The following is a 22,224-nucleotide window of genomic DNA, read 5'->3' on the forward strand; positions in this document are numbered from 1 at the left end:
TCGTTTCGGAAAGCACCCAAAAATTTATTTCGCACTACGATTCCTCAAAGATGTCTACATTGATTTTCAAACATTTTGAAACAAATGTAAACTATACAACTACTCAAGTGAATTTGTCTGACTTCGGCTACACCGAATTTCGAATTCCGGTTCCAGTATCGAATCGTTTCTCAAAGCTCAATCGTTTTCTCTAAAAAAGCCAAATCGAATTTCAGAAACAAAAGTTAAAATCAAAATAAATTCAATTTTATCCAATTCTGACTTCCGATTCTGAAATTGTAGGATGATGAATTTTTAAAATTCAAAGCGATATAGAAGATGACAATCCCGAAAAACTTTAAAATTGGACTCAAAAATATTGCAATTTATTCGTCATATGGCCATACGAATCGGTTTGGGTTATGCTGGTTCCTTAATACCGGTTCTGGAAGTATCTCAAATTGCCCTAAACTCTAAAGTGGAAATTACTTCGACATATCATGGAATGTTTAATCGATTGTTACACTTTTAGGTTAAAATTCGATCCGATTTGCAGTTTCGACATTACAGAGTAATGAGTGATTAAAATCTCAAATTGCCACTTAAAACGACGGACATTAGAATAATGTCATGAAAACTGAAACACCGAATAATATTCATGCAAAAAACAGGGAATACTTTTTGAGGAGAAATTAGTCATTGTCGAGCTCTTCTATAAGCTACCCAAAATTAGGTCGTTATCTACTCAAACTTTGAGTTGATCGTAAAAAATGAGTATCACTCGTTATCTAAAATTGGGGAGATGCACTTTAGTTGATTTTGGGTAGGTTTTGACCCAAAATTAGGTAGCGGCTGGTAAGAGTGTACTACTTGTATTCGGTTTTTGCTTTCCAAGTGGTCAAAGTTTTTAGTGAGAGAGTCGATTTTGCTGAGTCGAATGAAGAAAACATTGATTTTCAAGAAAAAATCTCTGTCGTATTTATACCTGCCAATATAGCAAAGACAACCGCGACTGCAGAATTCTTTTCGGTGGTAGTGCGTCATAAAGGGGCTAGTAGCCATTACAGTGTTAACGTTTTTTCGGTGACAGTGCGCCATATAACTGCAGATTTCAGAAGCCAATTCAACCATTCATGTTGGTTGAAAACAACATTTTTTTTCTAATTCAACTAAAAAATTGGTTAAATGGAAATGTAGTGTACCTAAGCTAAGAAAAGGCAGAATGTTTAATTAGTGAATTCACCTACAAAAATAGCCATTCCACTAATATCTTACCATCATTAAGGGTTATAGTTGTCTCAAAAAATAACTAAATAAACTCAGAAAATCAACTAATTTTTTTCGCCAAAATGCTGATATCGGTCTTTCTGTGTACATGTGCCAAACTTGGTATTGATTTGTTTAGTTGTTACGTAGTTATGCTGAAACTTGCATACACTCTCGTTCATAGGCAGATAAAGTGTAATTTTCTCTTAGTTGTTTTAATTTTCTGGCGAAATAGAATAGGATCTTTTGAAATTATTTCTAAAATTTCCATTCAAATTTACAATAGCAATACTATTTAGCACGAATTTCAGGACTTCCTTCTTTTAGTCTAAATCCTCTGGCCCTCTTCGTGCACCTTTGCAATGAATAATTCGTCGAGGAAAATTGAAAAAAACCCTATGATAACTTCTAAATTTCAAAAAGTACCTGTGTCAAGCTTGCTGATAAATTACTCAGTTGTTATTGAATTATATCGATATATACAAACAATCGGACTGAGATCTTCTTTAGTAGATACGCTTGCTATCTTTTCACGCGTGTAAATATACTTGCGATTATCTCTTAGTTGTAATAAATATCTATGCCAGTCGAATAATGTCGATTTCATCAAATTTGAAACATTTTACTTCAAATTTCCCTTGTAAACAAACAATTACTACACCTCTTCTCTCCTCTTTAAGTATCCTTTATAGCAATCTATGAACAGCAAGAATTACTTGTGTCGAGTTATGTGGTAAACTATTGAGTTGTTTCAGAGTTATGTTCGATCATATAACCGATTTATTTTTGGACAAAAATCCTCTCAATTTTTAGGGCCAATTTGCGTATATATAAGCTTTACGTGGCCGATTGACCCATGGTTTTGTTACACAATATTATTTTTGTATTGTTGGATCTGGTTGTCACCCTTCTTCTAGGGGGAGATAAGCTTCCATTTCCTTCTAGCGAAGATTGGAGGTAACTTTGCCCTTGGTTCATATGATCCCTTGCTACAACGTTGTGAGTGGTTTCCGTTTCCTTGTTTTCATTGTTGATCGCAGTCTTGGGTTCATTGCTAGTTGCTGTAGATGCGCTTTGTACATTGATTGCAGTTGATAGTTGGTTTGATGGTGAAGGTGTTTTTGAAACAGGAGCACTACATTCACTAGTTTCCGTTGTTGAGCGGTTGTCCTTGTTTTTGTTTGAAGATGTCCTTTTCGCAGTTTCAGTGCAAGGTATGCCGTAGTGTGCAGGTTGTTCACAAAGCTGACCTGTAACCAGTTGATTTTCATACGTAATCAGCGTTTCACACGGATGTATCCCGTCTTGATCAGAAATGATGTAAGATGGAATTGCTTTACGTAGTTGCATACGTACCACTCGCACGCCATTCCGGATACCCGGGTAAAATTCCGCCATACTTCCCTTTCGATGGAAAGAATTTCACCGTACTACGGCATACTTTCCCGAATGAACTGATCGCTGGTCTGTGGGGGAAGGTCATGCACGCGTACTTCTATGGCATTGTGCACCATGTACACAGGGATTTTATATTTAACATTGGCATGATCAACACTGTGCACCCCGTTATTAACCGAAGCAAATGCAATTGCATCTCGTTCACGTTTGAACATAATGTACACACAGTTAGACGCCTTGTTGAATTGAATCTCACTTGCATCATTAACGTTTAGATGCATTCGTTCCTTAAGCAAGATTTCAATTTCGGTTGCTGCTGGTCTAATTTTGCTGCGCTTGAAATCAATACAAATTGAATTTGGTCTTGTAGGCCAAGTTTCAGGCTTTGTTAAATCGCATTTGACCATTTCGTACACTCTTTGTCTTTGTTTCTGTCGTCTCGACCGTAAGAAATGTTAACTTCCCTTTCTGAGCAGCCTAGATAACCGTGTAGTGCCGGTAGCGATTCCCAACAGGCAAAGAATAACCCTAAGGTCCACCATTCCCGGTGGTATAAGCCCATCAAACAGGTAGGTCTTGTGTCATTCGGCGGAATTATTTGTTAACCAAGAATTGATTCACTGGTTTTCTGTTCCATGTCGTAAAAGGCCACTAAAACAGGAGCTCGGAAGTCAAGGTGTACTTCCGTGTCGATGGCTGCAGGATCCTAAAAATCCTGCCGGGGACGCAGAACGATTTGTTTCTTTTTGGTTTGTGATTTTATTCAATCTCACACACTTAACAATATTTCCCTTCCCAGCAGAAAAATGATGAGGAGCCACGGCAAGGCACAAATCTCCAAATAACTAGGAGCCAATTAGTTCTGATCCCTGATTCTCCTACTGAAAATGTTCTTATGACTTTCGCTGAAGAACTAGAAGTACCTGTGCCAAGTTTGATAGCAATACAAACATTACACCCTCCTTTTTAGAGGCATTTACTATACCCTCCTCCCCCACGAATACCCTTAAAATCATATCTAACTTATGCAAGACGTATCTGTGGTCTTCGAATTGTATCGATTTCCATCAAATTAGACCAATTTTGTCATGACCACCCCAGTTAAGAACATTTGCTACGCTCCCTTTCCCATAAAAATACCCTTAGGACCGTATCTGAAATGTACTTGTGTCAAGTTTTGTGGTAATCCGTTGTGTAATTTCGGAGTTATGTCGTTACAAATATTCAAAGACCCTTCTTTATACACTGAGGTCTTATTTTACGCGAAAAAAAATCCCGGCAAAAAAACTCCCGTAACTTCGGAAATCCGCGTAAAAAATCACAAAACTAAAGAAATTATTTTATTGCCAAATATCTTAGAAATGCATGAAACGTGCAGATCTGGTGTAATCTAAAAAAAATATCTCTTTTGAAAAAATCGACTGTGGGACTTGGAACAATTTTTAGATTTCCGAAATTGAAAAAAAAATTGTATGCCAAATTCATGGAACGTAAAGATACAGTGTAATCTTAAAAAAAATATATGGTAAAAAGACCTTTGAGACGTAACTTCGGACCGCAACCTCGGTGCAACCGCAAAACTGTAAAATTTTTTTGGTCAATTTTTTGTTTTATGCCAAGCGTGTTAGAAATGCATGAAACGTTGAGATATTGTGTAATATAAAAATGTTTTTACCTTTTTTATATACATAAAAAATAGGTATCGAATTCGCTCAAACTTTAGATAATTTTTCCGAGGGCCGAATGACATATACCAATCGATTCAGCTCGACGAACTGAGCAAATGTCCGTGTTGTGTGTGTATGTGTGTGTGTCTGTATGTGTGTTGTCAACTAAGAGGTCGTGATCTCAGAGATGCCTGGGCCGATTTTGATCAGACTAGTCGCAAAAGAAAGGTCTCCCCGTCATCCAGAATGCTATTGAATGATTTTGAAATCGAATGTTTACTTTTTGAGTTATACGAAGTTTTATGTTAAAATTTTCGGTTTTTTGACAGTATCTGTCACAATTGACCTTGAAAACAGAATATGTTTTCAGACTTAGATTTCGCATGGTAATAACTATCCAACAAGCCATATATTGTTAAAATCCGTCCATTTTTAACGGAGATATCGAAATTTTTGTGTAAACGTCTTTTCCCCCTATTTTAGCAGTAGGAGTTTTGAGCGCTGTATGACAAAGAAATGTTTGGGAGCAACGAAAACACGATTTATTATACTGTTACATACAATTGTTTCTAAGTACCAAAAAGACTGTGTACAGCATCCTTATTCATGACATTTAGCCTCGGACCGATTTTAGCACGGCTCGTTTTTGGTAACACAATCGTTCGAATATGACATATGTATACTTCACCCCCCCCCCCACAAAGTGCACCATGTACAAATCACTGATAAGACTGGTGGTTCTCTACGGGCACGAAACGTGGACAATACTCGAGGGGGACCTGCAAGCACTCGAAGTCTTCGAAAGGAGGGTGCTGAGAACGATCTTCGGTGGTGTGCAGGAGAATGGAGTGTGGAGGAGAAGAATGAACCATGAACTAGCGCAACTCTGCGGTGAGCCAAGTATCCGGAAAGTAGCCCAGGCTGGAAGGGTACGGTGGGCGGGACATGTCGTGAAAATGCCGGACAACAGCCCCACCAAGTTGGTGTTCACCTCTAATCCGGCAGGTACAAGACAAAGAGGAGCGCAGCGTGCACGGTGGCTGGACCAAGTGGAGCGAAACCTGGATAGTATCGGGCGCCGACGTGGTTGGAGGCAAGCATCCATGGATCGAGTTACATGGATCAGTTACAAGAATTGTTGATCAGATAAAATCGTAAAAGATGTAATATCAGAAATATATATATATATACCAGATGATGGCAGCATTTTCGAGTTAAAAGCAATTTCATAATTATATTGATTTAAACTAACGGGTGATTTTTTAAGAGCTTGAGAACTTTTTTAAACAATAAAACGCATAAAATTTGCAAAATCTCATCGGTTCTTTATTTTAAACGTTAGATTGGTACATGACATTTACTTTTTGAAGATAATTTCATTTAAATGTTGACCGCGGCTGCGTCTTAGGTGGTCCATTCGGAAAGTCCAATTTTGGGCAACTTTTTCGAGCATTTCGGCCGGAATAGCCCGAATTTCTTCGGAAATGTTGTCTTCCAAAGCTGGAATAGTTACTGGCTTATTTCTGTAGACTTTAGACTTGACGTAGCCCCACAAAAAATAGTCTAAAGGCGTCAAATCGCATGATCTTGGTGGCCAACTTACCGGTCCATTTCTTGAGATGAATTGTTCTCCGAAGTTTTCCCTCAAAATGGCCATAGAATCGCGAGCTGTGTGGCATGTAGCGCCATCTTGTTGAAACCACATGTCAACCAAGTTCAGTTCTTCCATTTTTGGCAACAAAAAGTTTGTTAGCATCGAACGATAGCGATCGCCATTCACTGTAACGTTGCGTCCAACAGCATCTTTGAAAAAATACGGTCCAATGATTCCACCAGCGTACAAACCACACCAAACAGTGCATTTTTCGGGATGCATGGGCAGTTCTTGAACGGCTTCTGGTTGCTCTTCACTCCAAATGCGGCAATTTTGCTTATTTACGTAGCCATTCAACCAGAAATGAGCCTCATCGCTGAACAAAATTTGTCGATAAAAAAGCGGATTTTCTGCCAACTTTTCTAGGGCCCATTCACTGATTTGCAAGCGTTGCTCGTTAGTAAGTCTATTCATGATGAAATGTCAGAGCATACTGAGCAAATAATAATGCATGAAAATCATAACCTCAAAAAATCTGAGCAAATACTAATGCATGAAAATCCTAACCTCAAAAAAATCACCTTTTACTTACAGCAACAAATGCTGGAAGAACATAACATCCATATACCATTCGAATCAGTTCGTCGAGATCAACAAATGCGTGTGTGACAAATAATTTCACTCAATTTTCTCGGAAAATTTCTTTTCTACAAATTCAGATTCATACGAAAAGTCGTATGCTCTCAAACAAAGATCCTGAATTATGTTTGGTTCCGACCTCTGGTTCCGGAACTACAGGATGATATGTGAAACGAAATCAAAATTGGATGATATGTGAAACGAAATCAAAATTTCCACCCGATGTAGAAGATGACAATCCCGAAAAGCTTCAAAGTTGGACTTAAAACTGTTGTAATTTATTCGTCATATGGCCATACGAATCGGTTTGGGTTTTGCTGGTTCCTGAATACCGGCTCTGGAAGTACCTTAAATTACTGTAAACGCTAAAGTGGAACTTACATATCATGGCATCTTTAATCGATTATCACACTTCTAGATTCAAATTCGATCCGATTGGCAGTTTCGACATTACAGAGTAATGAGTGATTAATATCCCAAATGGTTGCTTAAAACGACGGTCATTAAAATAATGTTATGAAAACTTAAACACCGAAGAATATTCATGCAAAAAACACATGCGGATTAATAAAAAAAGGTATCATCTCACTGCTAGGTGGATTAAACACGGATTTATTAAAAAAAAAACGAATTTGGGACGATTTTTAGACCGCGTAATTCCGGAAGTCCGTGTAGAAAAACATGTCATGTCTTAAACTGTCTAAATTGGTTTTGCCATCATCGAGTAAATAAAGCTTTGAGCTAAACTATTTGCGTCATTTATACGATGATTTGTTTGAAACAGGAAACGGTCACTAGAGATGATCGACTCGAAGCGAGTTTGAACTAAGACAAGTGGGTGGGTAATGTGTTCGTCGATGTTAAATACGGTTGAACGCATTTATCTCCAACGCGAAATAACAGTAGGAAACAGCATAACGAGTAATATGGTAAGTCTAGATCCAGATCCAATTCCAGTTACAAGACCAGAAGCTGGATTTAAATTTAGGATCTATATTCAGGTCCTTGATCGAAATTCTGGATCTGGAATTCTGGATTTTGCCATTGATTTCGGAACTGTGCCTAACTTCCAAAATAAAATAAAATTCCTAAGTTCTAGATCGGAGTTTGACACGTGGATTCCGGATCAGAATTTCGGTCCTGTACCGTATGCGTGATAATGTTTCCACCATTGAAAAAATTTTCTTCAAGTGCGGGTCAATGTTTTTCTGAGGTTTGCTGTACTCGGGTGGCGATTAGAATAGAGATGTCCGAATTTGCTCATATTGGTGAGCGGTTCCGAACCAAACAGTTCACCAAAGTTAATCGATTCGATGTATCAGCTCATCAGCTCATTTATATTGAACTGAAGGTTTATTATTATTGCCACCTTTGTAGAATATCTGCAAAAGTGGCTCCTCTGACGGTATCTTAGCCTACTAAATGAGAGGCAAGATTTCAGGAAGAACGAACGAATGTTCGTGTACGCATTTCTTTTCGTTTAGATCCGAAGATCCGTTCAGTTTGTAGCGTGTTCCGTTCTTCACTTCCGGCTCTGCTACTTCTGGTTCTAACAGATCGGCTGAAATGTTCGTATCGTTTCTATGAGAGGGCGCCACTAGAATTAAATCCATACCATTTTCAGTTAGTACCAACCTTCAAAAGATACGTGTATAAATTTGACAGCTGTCTGATTATTAGTTTGTGAGATATTGCATTTTGAGTGAAGCTACTTTTGTTATTGTGAAAAAAATGGAAAAAAAGGAATTTCGTGTGTTGATGAAACACTACTTTTTGATGAAAAAAAGTGCCGCCGAAACCAAAAAAATGGCTTGATGAGTGTTATCCAGACTCTGCACCGGGCGAAGCAACAATTCGTAAGTGGTTTGCAAAATTTCGTACTGGTCATATGAGCACCGAAGACGATGAACGCAGTGGACGTCCAAAAGAGGCTGTTACCGATGAAAACGTGAAAAAAAATCCACAAAATGATTTTCAATGACCGTAAAGTGAAGTCGATCGAGATAGCGGACACCCTAAAGATATCAAAGGAACGTGTTGGACATATTATTCACGAATATTTGGATATGAGAAAGCTTTGTGCAAAATGGGTGCCGCGTGAGCTCACAATCACAATGTCACAAGTCGATGAAAACCAGGCTGAAATTGAACGAATTGGGCTTCGAATTGCTCCCTCATCCACCGTATTCTCCAGATTTGGCCCCCAGTGACTTTTTCCTGTTCTCAGACCTCAAGAGAATGCTCGCTGGTAAAAAATTTAGAAGCAATGAAGAGGTAATCGCTGAAACTGAGGCCTATTTTGAGGCAAAGGACAAATCGTACTACAAAAATGGTATCGAAAAGTTGGAAGATCGCTATAATCGCTGTATCGCCTCTGATGGCAATTATGTTGAATATTAAAAACGAATTTTGGCAAAAAAATGTGTGTTTCTATAAAACGATACGAACTATTCAGCCGAACTGTTATAGCCAGTTTTTTCATGTTTCTGGGAAGGTGAGGATTGGGTTTTCCAGCTAGCTGTTTTGAGGGTCTCTACTGTTAGCAATGATTTAGTATTTGGCTCTGCATTATGACGGCAAGGGTAAAACCAACCATTTTTATGGTACTTGAGTAGACGTCTACCACGATAAGATAAGTTCAATAACATGATGTTTTTGGTTAGTATTTCTTTGGTAGTGCAAACTGGAAGTGATTTCGGAGGCGTAATTGTAGGTTTTGTGAACAAACTAGGTTTTAACGCGAATCAGAAATCTATTTCCTTTAATGATAACAGAATCCTGTAATGAATGATTAGGAAAGTTCATTTATCATCTGGTCGAAATCATGCCGTGATGATGGTTTACTTGCTGCTTCCATGGAACCATTCGCTAAGAACAGCATATCTCGGCAGTTAGTCAATCAGAATCAGATCTTCAGGCAAATAATTGTTTGAATAAAGAATCAGATCGGTCTGAGTTGCGTTATACCATGTTCACATTAGCGCTTATATCACTTGATATACAGAGATGATATGCATATCACGTGGGAGTGTTCACATATGATCGAAATAATATCGTTTGACAATCAAATTGTCATATTGAATGTTCCCATTAGGAGTAAGATCAATAATATTGCTTTTCTCTCCTACAATTCAATCAATAATTGGAGTCTTGCAATAAATGTTCTCCGAACGCCAGTATTCGTTGAAAAATTTGAAATTATAATGATTGTTTATTGTCACTCTCAAAGTGACGTTTATAAATGAGTGCGTTCAATGCCATTATCCGTGTTGCTAGTTGCGATTTTTGACAACTCGACATGATATCGTACATGATATCCCGGATATCATGACAAAATGGTGATACGCGTTGACATCAAATTATATGGGATATCAAGTGATATCGCACATGATATCATCGGATATCAAGTATATCCGTATATCACTTGATATCAGCGCTAATGTGAACATACTATTAGAACAAGAGTTAACTTATATACTTACCATTCCGGGACTCTCGCACGTTTTGTGGAAGTTGGATGAATCTTTTGAATAGTTGACATACTTTTCTAGTCACTGCTCCCTGGAGTGGAATGCATCAAAATCAAGGTCGAAATTTGGCGAATTGGATTGACTATAAATACCTTATGATAATAAAAAACCGGAATTTTCATTTTAAAATTCCCGCGCTTGTCCAACCGGTAAACTTTTAATCTTTCAACGTTGGCAACACTTTTATACACATTCTGTCAAATTTTGACGCATATCATACGATTAGTTTTTGTTTGGCGTCTATACAAAGAAGTTGAAAAATTTTCGTGTGGCGATTTTTATAATGGATGAAAATTTAGAACAACGTGCGTGCATCAAATTTTGTGCTGCAAATGGATTTAAGTGTTCCGAAACGTTGAAAATGTTAGAAAAGGCCTTTGGTGAACCGGGAGTCGGATCCAAATAATATTCAGGAATTTTTCATGGGACTTTAAGACCTTTCATTTGAATCTAAGTTTGTGAAAATCGGTTCAGCCATCTCTGAGAAAAGTTAGTGCACATATTTCACAATTTTTTTTGCACATTTTACCCCATAATTCCGGAACCGAAAGTCGGATCCAAATAATATTCAGGAATTTTATATGGGACCACGAGACTTTTCATTTGAATCTAAGTTTGTGAAAATCGGTTCAGCCATCTCCGAGAAAAGTAAGTTAAAAAAAACGTTACATACACACATACGCACATACACACATACATACATTTTGCGTACTCGACGAACTGAGTCGAATGGTATATGACACTCGGCCCTCCGGGCCTCGGTTCAAAAATCGGTTTTCACAGTGATTGCATAACCTTTCTATATGAGAAAGGCAAAAATGTAGAACAACATACATAAATTAAAGATTTTCTACTTATCGCGCTCTAATTCCGAAACAGAAAGTAGGATCTGGATGAAATATTATAGAAATTTTTGAATAACTTCAATACCTTTCGTTCGAGTCTTTGTTAGAGAATATCGGTTAAGCCGTTTCCGAGAAAATTGAGTGCACATTATTTCCCTAATTTTCACATATTACTCTATAACTCTAGAACCGGAAGCTGGATTCAAATGGTATCCAATGGCAGGCTACGAGACCATAAGACATTTAATTTGAATCTAAGTTCGTGAAAACCGGTTCAGCCATCTTTTAGCGAATTTAATGCATTTTTTTCTATTTTTGGCGCTTATCACCCCATATCTCCGGATCCGAAAGACATATCCGGATGAAATTTGGTAGGGTTATATGGGGTTGTAAGACCTTTCATTTAACTACGCTTGTGAAAATGAAATGAGCATTTTCTGAAAAAAAAAAAAACGGTTGCACGTTTTAAGTTAATTTTTTTTCACATTTTACCCCGTAGCTCTCGAATCGGAAATTGGATCCAGATGAAAATCAATAGCAACCTATGGGACTATAAGGCCTTCAACTTGAATTTTAGTTGAAGAAAATTAGTTGAGCGATCTATGAGCAAAATGAGTGCACTTTTTCTTCATTTTTTGCACATTTTCCCCCGAAACGGAAGTTCGATATGGGTACAAGTCAAAAGCAGGCTATGGGGACAAAGATTAGATTGAATCTAATGTCGTTTTCGCTTGACACCAAACCTAACCCAGTTTCTATCCTAACTGCTGTCAAATCGTTTGTTTGAAGCTAGTTTCGAAAATAGTTTCAACATTGTTTAACTCAAAATCGAGTCAGTTTCGAACCTGGTTTGTATGTCAGGTTTGCTAAGATCCCCGTTGCTAAGTTCAAGACCAACACAGTTTCGTTAAAAGTGTTTGTTTGAAGAAACTACCCTGGGTCAGTTTCAGTTTTCTCAAGCGAAAGTGACATAAGTTTGTGAAAGTCGATCCATTCAACACCGAGAAAATCAAGGGCACATTTTTGTTACATGCACACATACACATACAGACAAACACACACAGACATTTGCTCAGTTCCTCGAACTGAGTCGAATGGTATATGACATTCGGCCCTCCTGGATTCGGGTAAAAAAAGTCATTTTCATTGACTTAAAATAGACGAAAATGACAAGAAATTACTGTCACTCTCTGCTTCGCTTGCAAACTATGAGAACGAAGTCCACGTCAAGTCAATGACATAAGCGGGACAGCAGTTTCAAAACTGTGTTTTTTATTTCATTCACCCTTTCAGTCATTTGCAGTTTTCAATGAAAATCCCGTAGTATGCAGTGTCGATATTCAACCGAAGCTGTGAGAATCTAAAATGACAGAAAAAGGTTTCACAATAACTTTTACCTGTTGGCGCTCGAATTTGTAGTAGTTTTGGTTTTCAAAGAGATTCTGGGATGTAATTACTTCGATTTGTCGTATTTTAGTCATTTTTTATAGCCAAGCGTCACAGGTTCTCAATACATCGATGAAAGAATGAGAATTGAAATTCTGCTGATGCTCCCTGAAGACGTTAGTTTGGTTTCGTCTTGTCATAGAGGAAAGAGTGACGTTGGCAGTTATACTCTCTCTTTGTTTCAATGAGAAACGAGAATACTTCGTCTCTCTTCGTTTGTTCTGGTGTCGGTCATTTACGAATGAGATAGTAAAATATTGAAAATGAGGCTGTTGGATTGGATTCTTTCATTGAGAATGCGTGACAATTTTAAGCTCTGCTTCTGAGACCGACACATTCGAGTAGCATTTCTACAGTTAATCGAATGTATATTTATTGCATTCTGTCATATTTTGAAGTGCTGAAACACGTCACAGCTCACGCAAGCTTACGCGTAGGAACAGGTAATATTGTGTGAGTTGAAAATTCCATTACATGCAATGCAATGAAATGAAAACAAATAAAAACTGACAGCGATGGCGACGACTTGAACCAAGAATCACAAAGTTCGTCCGTTAATCGACTGATTCATAGAACCTACTCAACCGGTAAATGATGCATATAAATTCATATGGGCTTGCCCTACCACTTCCACTTACCACCACCATTTACTGCCACGTACTGGAGCCGACCCCTTTGGGAATGACTGCTTTAAACGTTTGCACCTGACCAACACTCCTCTTGCAGCGCAAGTGCAAGTGCACTGTAAGTATTCCATATTTCTATGTGTCGGTTTCGGATCAGGGTCATTTCGCCGAAAGCCATTACGTCGAAAGAGTTATTTCGCCGAATCCTGAAATCGTCTTAAAATCGGAATTAGAATTGATTTAAAATAAAGTCAACTGAGAGATGATAGCGTTAACGCCCGTTTTGTTGACCTACAATTGTACTTCTTGAATAAAGATTGATTCATGAACCTCAGAACGGAGTTCCCAAGAAAATTGGTTGACTATTAGCTACTAAGCATCAACGCAATTGGTTAGATGTATCTCCCAGGCAAATGTATGTGGTATTTTCCGTTTATTAAGTGAAATTGAAAAAATATCGAATGTGGCAACGCCACGACTTTCGGCAAAATGGCATTCGGCGAAACGACTTTCGGCGAAATGGATTTTAGCGAAATGACCCGCTTCCGGCGGTTTCGCACGATACGTTTTGTGCGATGATTGGTGCAATTCATGTGTTTGTAATATTGCACGCCTTGTTTTGGCACTGAATTTTACTTGAATGCTTGTTCATACCAAACATTTTGAAAACTTCAACTTGGAGTTATTTTTGGATATTTTATCATAAATTGCTGAAAATATTGCCGATGGTATGGAGAACAAACTATGTTGTTGTCTTAAATACAACACGAGATATTCACGATTAAGTTCTACACATTCTTGTACAGGGTAAATTTTGAAAAATGCGCCCCATGGGAATTTCCAACGTAACGCAACATGTTTGGTATGTAGTGTCATTTAGCAGGAACCAGAAGTTTTGGACGAAGTGTACCAAGCGTAAAAAAACATCATTGATGGAGCATGTAAGATTTACCATGTGAGTGGCGATTATGAATCTTAATAACATGGTGGAATGAATTGGCAAAAGATTAACCGACCGCGAGGCCACTTCAAAAAGTGCGGTAATCCAGATGAGCGTGCCAATCCCCAAGTGCTCCACAAATCCCGACGAGAGAGCTTTCATCAACGCAATGCATCTTACTCATCACGTCGTCGTCGGAATACATCGCGTTCATTTTCGTTTTTTTATTCATATCTAATCGATGTAGACGACCGCAAGAGTTTATCGATAAGAGTTTAGCGATAATTTGAACAATCATCTTTATTACCATTGACCGAAAATTTGGTAACTTGTTACGTGAATGCCATATAAGTGCCGTATAGTTGCACGGCCTATAAAGAGCAATACGCACGGTAATAGTCCTCATTTGGTCGTCCGGAACTAATCAGGATGAAGGTGTTTGTGGTGTTAGCTTTGTGCCTGGTGGCAGTGTCTGCCGGTCCAGAAGAGGACCTTTGGTTGCAATACAACAAACGTATGCCGGGTCCGTACTACACAATGGAACCGATCGAGCGACCTCCGGTCAATGGTCGTATTGTTGGAGGTGTCGATGCGGAAATCGAAAATTTCCCGTACCAGCTGTCGCTGCGTCGTTCCGGATCTCACAGCTGTGGTGCGTCAGTTCTCAACGATCGATGGGCTCTGTCGGCTGCTCATTGCACTTATCCCACTCCTGATTTGGACATCGTATGTTTTTCAAAATGTTCTACTGCTCAATGAGTGCTTACTAAACCAAGATTCACGTAATTTTCAGATAACATTACGTGCAGGTTCCAGCGATCGTTTGGAGGGCGGTACTCTGTTCAGTGTTGATCAGATCGTAAATCACCCGGACTACGATGATTGGAATTTGAGAAATGATGTTTCACTGTTGCACAGTACTGCTGACTTCCAAGGTGCTAACATTGCTCCGATTACCCTGGTTCCAGCGGAAACCGATTACCCAGCAGGTACCCGCGCTGTTCTGTCTGGATGGGGTCTGACGGTGAGAAATGTGTACACGAAAATCGAAATAACTAATTGACAAACTGTGAATTCATTACATGTTTAGAGTGTACCCGGCTCTCTACCGGTCATACTGCAGATGGTTGATATTCCTGTTGTTGGCCAGGACAGTTGTGAAGCAGGATGGCCCAGTGGATGGGTTTCTGATGAGTGAGTTTTTCGTAGAGTAAAGGACGCCGCTAGTGTGCAAATTTTAAACAATTTTTCTTCCAGTATGATATGTGCTAGTGAACCGGGTCGTGATGCTTGCAACGGTGACAGTGGCGGTCCGCTTGTTACTGGAGGTCGCCAGATCGGTATTGTATCCTGGGGTGCCAGTAACTGCCTAGGCAATGAACCAGGCGTTTATGCTCGCGTTGCTTTCCCGCTCATTCGTAACTGGATTACAGAAGTTGCTGGAGTGTGATAATCGACTTTATTAGCACTTTCAGTTTAATCGTTATTTTTGCGTTGTAGCTGTTTTCACACTTGTGTTATTTATGATTTGTTTGAAGAATAGACATTCGCTTGGTATTTCGTGAGAACGAATAGTTTTTCTTGTTTTCCTAAATATCAACAAATAAAGCAATCTTTAACACCAACAGGTTGACAATCAATGACGTCTTCTGCTATCGTTATAACCAGTTCGAATTTTTAAATGGTACATTTCTCCCATCGAGAACAAGTAAAAAATTACTTGATCGAGGCCAGCCCTTTTGCACTGATTGTGCATATAAAAAGAGTAAAAAGAGTGGACCTGTTCGAGATTCTTTCTTTGAGTTCAGCGAACTGCATATGCCTTCTACATTTACTGATGGGCCGCTGTGTTGATCACAGACCTCTCTTCTTTCTTTCTCATCCATACCATTCTAGCAGTAAAAATCATCACCACCACTACTCTGAGATCAACGTTCAAAGCACAGTTGTTTTCCAAGATTGCAACAAGGATTGATTCGATATGAAATGCGAGTCAGTAATAAATAATATATCGTATAAATAAACTACAAAAATATATACCAGGTTTGATTGTGGTATGTAAATATTTGGAATATTATGAATGTGCTTATAAATATTTAAATCGAAGAAAAATGTACCAAAATGTATAAAAAGAATGATTTTAACAAACAAAAGCTTAAATTGAAATACTAGTCATTTTAAGTTACTTTTTTATTATTTATTTCAACTGCCAAGTTTATATATTCAAAGCACTACAAATATTACCTCTATCTAAAGTTAGTTCATTTTAAACTGTTTTTTTTTATTTTTGATTTTTACTATAAAATTGTTTGTCAAAAAATTGACAAGTAAAATGTTGGTTAGTTTTATCAAAATATTTATTGAAACAAACTAATCATTCACTGAGAAAAATCGAATATCTGGTTTTGTCGTTTTCAGCAACAATATTTGCTATACATATTGAACCAAATTTTTTGCTGTCACTATTTTAATAAAATGAATCGTGGCGTGAAGTCCAAACTTTGTACAATTTACATATTTTTCTCTGGGTGAACAGTAACAGCTGACGTCGATAGTTTCAAGAGGTTAGACATCTGTCTTTAATATTCAGTTCATATTGCTTCGAGTTATATTTTAAATCTTGTTTTTCACGGTGTTAATTATGAGCAATTTTGTGTTTACCAAGCTGCATTTGCGAGATGTTTTAGTTTTCTGTTTTAATTGGAAGAAAAGTGCAGCTGAGGCGCATCAAATGATTGTGGATGTTTAAGGTGATAATACTCTAGCTGATGAATAATGTAAGGAATGCTTCCGACGTTTCAAGAATGAAGATATCAGCGTTGAAGACATGAAGACATCATTGGAAGTGACTCAACCAGCAGCAATTGATGCGACCGGAATATAAGCAAAATAGATGAAAATGTTATTCTCCTGCATGACAAACGCTCGGCTTGATGTCGCCAAAGTTGTGCAACAATATTGAGAAACGCTCAAGTGGAACATTTTGTCGCATCCGCCGTATTTTCTTGATATTGCTCCTCCTGGTTACTGGTTTTTTCCGATTGATGCAGCACGATCTGGCTGGTCATCGGCTTCGAACTTGGATCACCTCAAAAGACGAGACATTTTGTCGAGATGGAATTCGAAAATTTCCTGAGAGGTGGAAAAAGTAGTAACTAGGGATGGACAATACTTTTTTTTTTTTTTTTTTTATTTAGGGACCTTTTTAAACAAAGTCATTTAGGTCCGTTGAAATTTATAAATACAGTTCGCTTGTACTATTTAGTACTCAAATTTGATCATATAGCTTAATATCTTTGAAGTATTTTATCACTGTTTTTGCTCGTTCCTGGTCATCCGCGAGGGCTTCCCGCAGGTTGGGTGACAGTCCTATTTTTTCACGCTGTTCCGTCAGTGCTGCGCAGTCTACGATCACATGTTTAACCGATAGTATGCTATTGCACAGTTGACATCGTGGTGTCTCGGTCTTATCCAACAGATAACTATGTGTGAAAAGTGTATGTCCTATACGTAGTCTTGCCAATTTTACGCTTTCTTGTCTGTTTGTTCCAACTGCTTCCGTAAAAGGTAAAATTGTATTTTTGACTTCGCGAAGTTTGTTGCGTGTTTCTTGATTCCAACATTGCTGCCACCTACTCAGTATTCCGTTTTTTATTATCGCTTTAAATTCTTTTAGGTCAATTTGCTTGTTGTCTATGATTTTTGATTTTAGGGCCTGCTTCGCGTTCTGGTCCGCTGTTTCGTTTCCGGTAATACCAACGTGGCTTGGTACCCAGCACACGATCACTTCTGTACCTTTTCTTCTAGCTTCAGCATACGATGCTTGGAATTTGTCTTTCCATTTACTATTGGTTTTTTGCTTTTCGAGCGTTGTGAGTACGCTCATCGAGTCTGTACATATTAAATAAGCTCCAATTCTAGGGTTATTTACAATCCAGGATAGTGCGTCCATGACTGCTAAGCTTTCAGCTGAGTATATGCTACACATGCCGTTAATTCTTTTCTGTATTTTCAAATCCTCTGATACTACGCTGTAGCCACATCTATCGTGGTTTTTGGAACCATCTGTATAGATGCATTGGTGTATGGGGTACTTCGAACTTTTTAATTTCCTAAACATAGTGCATAATTCTGCCGGGGTTAGTGGTTGCTGTGTGTTCGTAAAAAGGCTTTTATCTGTTAGTATTTTCGTTTTGAACCAGGGTGCTGTACTTGGGCATGTGAAGGTAACTAACTCCGGTACAGTTAGGTCGATTTTTTGTAAGGCGTGCTTTCCTCTTGATATGGCTGTGTTGGCTTCTTTGATTATGCGAGATGCTGTTCCCCAGAGCTCTCCGCTGTCCTCTGTTTCGTCACTGGATGGGTTACTATCGTCGCTCAGATTTCTATCGTTGTCGTTGGGTTCGTCAGTCCTGCTGTTATGTATAGCGATTCTACGTGCCGCAAAGATGGCGGTTCTTTGCTCAAGTAGGGTTTGTATATTCGGGATTCCACTCTCTGCGTGTAAACTGTCAATTGGGCTTGTGTGGAATGCTCCTATGATTGTTCTTAATCCAGCGTTGTGAATCGTTTCTAGTCTTCTCAACGATACTTCACTCATACCGGAGATTACAGGTGCGGCGTATAGTAACTTTTCGAGGACAGTGGCTCGATAAAGTTTAAGCAACGTGTGTCTATCTCCTCCCCAGTTTCTGGTTGCCACACTTCGTAAGAATTGGATTCTCTGTTGACAGTTGGCTCTAATTTCTTCTGCGTGTTTCCGGAATTGAAGACACTGGTCGAAAATAACTCCTAGGCATCTGTAGCTATTCTCTCGGGATATTGGTGTGCCGTTGAGTTGTAGGGAGTTCGGAATTCCCGGTTTGCGAGAGCGCGTGTTTTTGAAGATAACCGTGGCACTTTTTGCTTCCGATATTTTGAATCCAGATTCAGCTTCCCATTTTTCAGTCATGTTCAGAGCATTTTGCAGCCGGGATTCGACCGTCTTGGCGTTCTCTCCGCTAGCGATTAGGACGATGTCGTCTGCATATAGCAAGCATAGCACGTCTGGAGGTAGGTATTGCTTGATTGTATCGATAGCTATAAGGAACATTGTTACGCTTAGTACCGATCCTTGGCAAAGTCCGGTTTCCATAAGTTTTTCATTTGATAGTGTACCATTTGCAAGCACCTTAAACGTTCTGGAACGTAGCATGCTTGCTAGGAATCGTGTCATTTCTCCTCCAATATTCCATTCGCTCAATTTCTTCAGGATTAGTCTTCTCCAGGTAGTGTCAAAGGCTTTGTTAACATCTAGGAATACCGCTTGTGCATAGTGATTTTTCGACATCGCGTTCCTAATATGCTCCTCCATCATTGCTAGATGGTCGGTAGTGGTTCTACCTTTCCTGAATGCATATTGGTGCTCACTTAGCAGTTTTTTGTTTTCCAGTAGGTGCATTAGTCTGTTGTTTATCATTCGCTCGAATACTTTGCATAGGCAACTGTTGAGATATATTGGTCGGTAGTTGGGAGGGTCGGTGCGGCTCCCCTTCCCCTTGAAGATGGGGACTACTGTTGATTTGGTCCACTCTGTGGGAAAAATCGATCCTGACCATAGTCTGTTGTATGCTTCTAGCAGGCGTCGTTTACAATCCAAAGGTAGATTGCAGATCATCGCATAGTGAATGTCGTCGGGGCCTGGGGACGATCCACGTAATCCTTCGAGTGCTTCTTCCAATTCTTCTAGTTTGTATGGTTGGTTGTATTCAGCATTTGGTTGATCTGGTATGTTGAGACTGGTTGCTTCGATTAGCTCTTTGCGTTTCAGAAATTCTGCTTTATATGAGCTGTTGCTCGATGTTTCTTGGAAGGAGTTTCCCAAGAGTTCTGCTATTTGAGAATCTTCAGTTGCAGTACGTCCGTTCAAAGTTATTGCGTGAATGCGTGCACTTTTCCTTTTTCCCTGTAGTTGGCGATATTTGTTCCACAGGTCTTTTATGGGTGTTTGAGCCCTAAAACTGTTTGCCATTTCTTCCCAGCACTTCTTTTTCGCGTTTGTTACAGCCTCCCTAGCTGATGCTCTGGCGCAACGATATTCTTCGCGTAGTTTTTCCTTTTCCACCTTCCCTGCATTCGACATTTTAAGCTTCTTCAATGCTTTTTTTCTCGCCTTTATTTTGTATGCTATTTCTTCGTTCCACCAGTGAACGCACTTTTTTCCTGTGTAGCCTTTAGTTTTTCCAATGGATGCTTGGGCGGATTTCAATATTTGTTTAGTGATTTCGTTTATTTGTTCTACAGCATCATCTCTTGTGTCGAATTTTATTATTGATTGGTACAATTCCCAGTTGGCACTTTCGATTTTCCATTTGGGGAGGCATTTTTGTTTTGTGATCTCTCCAGGTAGTGTAATGATCGTTGGTATATGGTCACTTCCATGGGAGTCGTCGTATGTTGTCCAGTCCAGTGATCCAGCAAGATCAGTTGAGCAGTAGGCTACATCGATGCAAGATAGGGTGCCGGTAGCGTGATTTACGTGGGTGGGTTCTCCGGTGTTTAGTACAGTTAGTTCGCACTCTTCCACAAAGTCCATCATGATGTGTCCACGGGCGCTGATGCTGGTCGAGCCCCATAGCGGGTGGTGGGCGTTGACGTCACCGACTAGTAGGAGAGGTTTTTCGATTTGCTTAGTTAGATCTGCTAGCTCTTCGCTGGAGATTTCTTCACCGGGTGGGAGGTACAGATTCATCACGCTTGCGTTGAACGGTGCACCAACTTTTGTGACAAGGACTTCGATGCTCGTGTCAACTTCAATTTGTTCGTAGTCGATTCCTACTTTGACTGCTGTGAGGACGCCACCGGCTGCTCGTCTTCCACTTCTCCGGTTCCGCTGGACTATATTGTACCCGTTTATTTTGGGGATGTTACGCGGGGAACACATAGTTTCTTGGAGGCAGATAATCGCAGGATCCTTTTGTTTGATGATAATGTCTAGTTCAGCTTTGCTCGTTTTAAATCCTTGGATGTTCCAAGAAATAATTGATGGTTGTTCGGTGGATTTTTTTAGCTTTTCGTTGTTATTGCTGGCAGGACGTCCGTGGAACTGTCGGAACACAGGTAGGGTTGTAACGTCCTCGTCCCCGTCCACTGGATCGTTCTCTCCTTCTGGAAGGAGCGGGGAGGCTACTTTCTCTTCGCTCTGCCCCAACCAATCTGAATTGTACGTCATATTAAGCGCTCTCGGAGGTGTTAGTTGTATATGTAAATTTTGCAGTTCACGTGCAGAGTTTGGGTTTCTGGTACTGGTTTCGTGTTCTTCATCGTATAGGCCGTCTCGTGTAACATTGAGTTTACTATCCCTTTCAGTGTTTTCGTGGTCGACCTCTTCCCGGCCTCTTTGGGAAAGAGCCTTGCGCTTTCTGCATGTTGTTTGTTCCGGTCGGTTTCTCGTCGGCGCTTCCTCGAGGGTCTGTTTCGCTGTCGGTTCCGTCTATTTTTCGTTTCGTTGCTATTGGAGTTGACCTTTCACGGGCTTTGCCTTTTTCTTCCGTTTCCGTGTATTCACTTCCTTCCGACATCATCTGGTCTTGTTCGTCTTCAGAAATTTCGAGGTATTCGGCGTTTTTGCATTTTTTCAACATTTCTAACTCTGCTTTTATTTTATTGAAGTCGGCCAACAGGGCTCGCATCTGTTTGAGCTCTTCTCGAAGGTTCTTGATTTCATTGTCCTTTTTGATATCCTCTTCAGTGTTTTTCAGTTTCCGTATTTCTTCTTTCAGTAGCTGGATCTCGTCGTCCTTTCTCATGTTCTCTAATCTATTCTGAGCACCGCAAATTGCTGCATATGAGTGTTCTCCGTACTGCTTGGAGTACTCTTTCCTAGCTTCGCTGAAAGATATTCCCTTTTCGATTTTGATTTTTATTAATTTTTCTTCCTTTATGTATTGTGGGCACTTTCGGCTGGTGGGAGAATGGCCACCTTTACAATTTTTACAGTATGGGGCGTCTTTGCAAGCATCCATTTCAAGTTTGTGGTCTCCTGAGCAGTTTTGGCAGACTGCGTTGTTAGGACATTTGGCTTTCGTGTGACCGTAACTGCAACAGTTAAAACAGATCATTGGATTTGGAATGAACTCTCTTGTTTCTACTCGAAGCGGACCGATGTTTATATGTTTAGGGAATGTAGTACCGTGAAACGTAAGAACCAAGGTTGGTGTGTTTACACGGTCGTTTTCCTTCCTTCTCGTGATTCTTCTAACATCTAATACTCCAAGGTGCTCCAGTTCTTGTTTTATTACTTCGGTGGGCACGTC

General features: G+C 39.5%; 1 protein-coding gene across 1 annotated transcript in view; it reads left to right on the plus strand.

Moving 5' to 3' along the window:
• The window catches only part of LOC131428650 (transmembrane protease serine 9-like), a 29,132-nt gene extending 13,634 nt beyond the window's left edge, over positions 1-15,498 (plus strand). The window contains exons 7-10 of the mRNA XM_058592696.1: positions 14,330-14,656; positions 14,724-14,954; positions 15,021-15,124; positions 15,188-15,498. Coding sequence (XP_058448679.1) covers positions 14,330-14,656; positions 14,724-14,954; positions 15,021-15,124; positions 15,188-15,380 — 855 coding nt within the window. The 3' untranslated portion in view covers positions 15,381-15,498. The remainder of the gene's footprint in view (positions 1-14,329; positions 14,657-14,723; positions 14,955-15,020; positions 15,125-15,187) is intronic.
• Positions 15,499-22,224: the final 6,726 nt, after the last annotated feature.

This window comes from Malaya genurostris, chromosome 2, assembly GCF_030247185.1.
Source record: "Malaya genurostris strain Urasoe2022 chromosome 2, Malgen_1.1, whole genome shotgun sequence".
In the NCBI taxonomy this organism is placed as follows: domain Eukaryota; kingdom Metazoa; phylum Arthropoda; class Insecta; order Diptera; family Culicidae; genus Malaya; species Malaya genurostris.